This window comes from Rhamphochromis sp. 'chilingali' (assembly GCF_963969265.1).
Source record: "Rhamphochromis sp. 'chilingali' genome assembly, chromosome: 1".
In the NCBI taxonomy this organism is placed as follows: domain Eukaryota; kingdom Metazoa; phylum Chordata; class Actinopteri; order Cichliformes; family Cichlidae; genus Rhamphochromis; species Rhamphochromis sp. 'chilingali'.
The window spans coordinates 20,649,867-20,653,621 of NC_137929.1; the positions used below are offsets into that span (position 1 = coordinate 20,649,867).

The 3,755-nt window shown below is 39.1% G+C and overlaps 1 protein-coding gene across 1 annotated transcript; it reads right to left on the reverse strand.

Moving 5' to 3' along the window:
- Positions 1–1,894: 1,894 nt before the first annotated feature.
- On the reverse strand, positions 1,895–3,272 carry ccl36.1 (chemokine (C-C motif) ligand 36, duplicate 1; the record flags this gene model as incomplete). The annotated part of the gene is made up of 3 exons (XM_080892365.1): positions 1,895–2,357; positions 3,012–3,123; positions 3,203–3,272. 3 exons carry the CDS (start codon positions 3,270–3,272, stop codon positions 2,264–2,266), a joined length of 276 nt encoding a protein of 91 aa, XP_080748491.1. The 3' UTR covers positions 1,895–2,263.
- Between the last annotated feature and the right edge of the window lie 483 nt (positions 3,273–3,755).

The following is a 3,755-nucleotide window of genomic DNA, read 5'->3' on the forward strand; positions in this document are numbered from 1 at the left end:
GCCCCTGCTGTGAAGTCCTGCCTCCATCTACTTGTCGTTTAATCACTGGACAGCTGGACAGGTTCATACAAAATATTAGATTAGGCCAATTGTCCTATACATATTTTTGACCTAGGGGTGGGATTGATTGTGAACTGGAAAGGGAAAATGCTTAGGAAGCTGAGTACGGCTGCATCGTCACTGATTTGTAGAATCATTTTGATTCGATACAGGATCCGATTCAATTTGATTGGAATCTGGAAAGTTTTGCCTCAGTCAGAAATATTACAAGTCTGATCATTTAACAGTATATATCCATAATTTCGTATCTATTAAAAGAAAGCTGACACATGTGAGACTTAATTAGAGATGTAAACAGAGAGTTATGAAACCTGCAGCTGCAGAAGCCAGCGGGGAAAAAAAGAGGCAAACACAGCGCGGACCCGCCGACACATCAAAATCTGACTCTGACGGGTCGGGTCCGCGCTCTGTGTTCACGTTTGTATGCAGAATCCGTAAACCTGCTCCCAGTTACTGTTTTAGCTGCATGGTGTTTGACGACATGTTTGTGAGGTTTAACCTGAGATGCTGGCGTTTCAGGCATAATAACGTTAATTTACAAATCGACAAGGGATTTTAATGAATCAATATCACTTTATTCAATTTAGCATGGATTGTAATCAGAAAGGCGATAATCAAAACCCACCCCTAATCAAGAACTTGCAAAGTAAAAACATGATCAATGTAAGGTAGCCCTTTTGTTATTTACAGTTAACAAGAGGATTAGTGTTACTGTGCGCTGGCTGAGTCTGTTTCTTTTCTTAGAAATAGTTTCTCCTGCCCTGAAGAAAATCCACTTGCATGGAACAGAAGAGGCTGTGGAGTGCAGGAACTACACTGCAAGTTGGTAGATATGCAGGTATTCCTGGGTCCTGCAGACTATCACCTAAAAACAATAAACAAAATGATTTTCTAAACTGTGTAGCAATGTCATGTACGTATAGTGTCAAATACATTTTTGTAGTCTTCATCAGCTTTAATTCACATGGAAGTGTTTCTAAAGTCATATGCTGTAATGATATTTACATTATGAAAACATGATTTTGGACATTTCAAGTTTTTCACTTCGGCAGATAAAATGAATTGAGCAAAATCAACTCAAAATATTCCCACACGCCAGAACGTCCTCTCTTCCTCGCTGGCTCCATATCTGTCAGTGGAATGATCACCTCGTCGCTATCTGTCACCATCAACACACTCCACGAATCCCGTGGATGATTCACTTCCTTATATCTGTTTGAATCAGGTACCGAAGCAGTTACGTGCGTAATGAAGCTTCGGACGTCACTGGTCACGTGACTTTTGCCAAACGAAGCAAGCCTCGACACAGTGCTTCTGAACCAGTGTGTTGTTTTTTTCGACACACGCTCCGGAGCGTCAGCTTCAAGCGGGCCATCACTAGTTTGCACTATGGAAAGCACAAAATCAACTTCTAAATGAAAGAATGAGACAGGTCAGTTTTACTATAGATGCACTCTGGAACAAGATTAGTCAGACTGCAGGTACTCAAAGCACCTTGCACGCTCCTGCCACTACGTAAGCCAACGGCGAGGTGACGTTTTTCACTGCATTTTTGCATTTACCTCAGTTAGTGTAGCCCCGGTGCTCTTTTTGAATCTGTTCATGTTTTTCTAACGAACCTTTCCTAACCTTTCTCTGTACAGATCTTCCTGGACCCCTTCTTGTTTCTGGTGGACCCTGTTAGATGAACATGAGTGGATTCCAGTGTTGAGTGGGTTTGAGTGAGTCACAGACTGTGTGAAGAGGAGTGTGGACATGTTACCCTTACCCCGGATCCCCCACCCCCACAGGCCCCAATCCTTCATCACTGTATATATTACTGCTAAATATTCCATCAGAACATTTGATAAAATGTGTTATTTATTTAGAAAACCTTATTTTAAACTGTATCAAAGGAAAATTAGACTTGACAAGTCTTAAAGCTTCAAAGAAACGAAGAAGAGACAAAAAGTTTCAGACTCTGTCGTATTTGTGAGGTGTTTATTTTGGAGCATAATATATATAGCACAAAGCATCCACGAGACATTACACAATCAAAGGGCGTGACTGTTCAGTGGATTATTTCAGGCTTATAATCGCTTGAAAGATAAACTTTGGACCACATGTAAAAGAACTGTCATTATAAAAACTCAAGTTTGCATGCGTTTTATATGATATTATCTGACAAAGCAGAGCAATGTGTAAGGATGAGCAGGCAGCTGGTTCAGAAAGAGCTCTGGTCCAGTCTTTTCATGATGCGTTGGGTCCAGGAGGCAGACGCATCCACACACACTGAACGAGACTTTTTGGTAATGAAGCTGAAACAAAGAGGTGGAAATTCAGAAATCTGAATTTTAAATAAGCTTCAAAATTCTCTCAGTAAATATGTTGTAAAAATAACAATAATAATAATAATAATAAAGTATACTTTATTTATCCCAGTAGGGAAATTACTCTCTGCATTTAACCCATTCACTCTAGTGAAGCAGTGGGCAGCCACCAATCAGGCATCCGGGGAGCAGTGTGAAGAGACGTTACCTTGCTCAGGGGTACCTCAGGGTAGCCGTTCAGTGGTTTCGAATGCCCGAATATGTACTTTTTTTTTTTTTTTTTAAATGACCAGTAGACAAAATGTCATAATATAAACACTTAAATGTGTATTTCAAACAATTTACAAGCAAAATAGCCAAACATCCACGTAAAATTGATCAAATTATGAAAACAAGTTTGTGCATTTTTCTTGAACATTTACAGGATAAAATTAAAAGACAATAGTAGGAGAACAAATACAAGTTCAAATAAAAAGTATCAAACTCATACTATGTCCTGAGCATCATGTGTAAAATGACAATTTTTAATTGTCCAGAAACTCTGCAGTTACAATGATCATACTGCATAATTTTCATTACAGTATTTTCAGTATTTGTGTTAAACATTATGAAAATAAAATAAACCCAGTTTTCTTCACTTACATGATGGCAGACTTTGGGCATCGGTGATCAGTCAGTCGATACGACTTGATGAGGTTTGCTTGAATTCTTCCCGGGTACAACTTGAAACAGCAGGTGTCGGGACCATTTGCATCTGAGGAAAAAGACATTTCATTAGACTTACTCAAAAAATAAAACTTCTCTTTTAATGATGACACTTAAGGTAATCTTACTGTTGCAGTTAACTGCAGGCAACAAAGCAGCTCCAAGGATGCACAGCAAAAGGAACTGAGCGGTTTTCATTATGATTCCTCAGGAGTTGATGATGATGACGATAAAGACAACAGCTGCTCTTCAGATGCAAGCAAGGGCTTCTAAATATTAGGTGGTGTGCTGTTACATTTATCAAGATCAATACTTTTTTTTAAAGGTAGATAGGGTGTCATTGGTGTGAAAGAGGGAGGGTGGATGTGGTTTCAAAAATTGCTGAAAATGCCTCTGACAGAACTTTCCATTCGGTTACATTGACAGGAAATGAAGCTGCGGTTTAGCCCAGCGATGCAGCTCAAAGCATGACACTGTTAACAAAACCAACTTCTACATCCCCCTCGCCCAAAAGTTTTAAAAAAAATATATGTCACAAAATATTATGACCACAAAAAAAACGCTAAAACAATCGTTGAGCAGTCCATATGACTCCATGAGTTTTGCTTTAATTCTTCTTGGTACAACTTTCAGCAGCAGTTGTTGGGACTATTTCCATCTGAGTAAAGAGGATTAAGATCA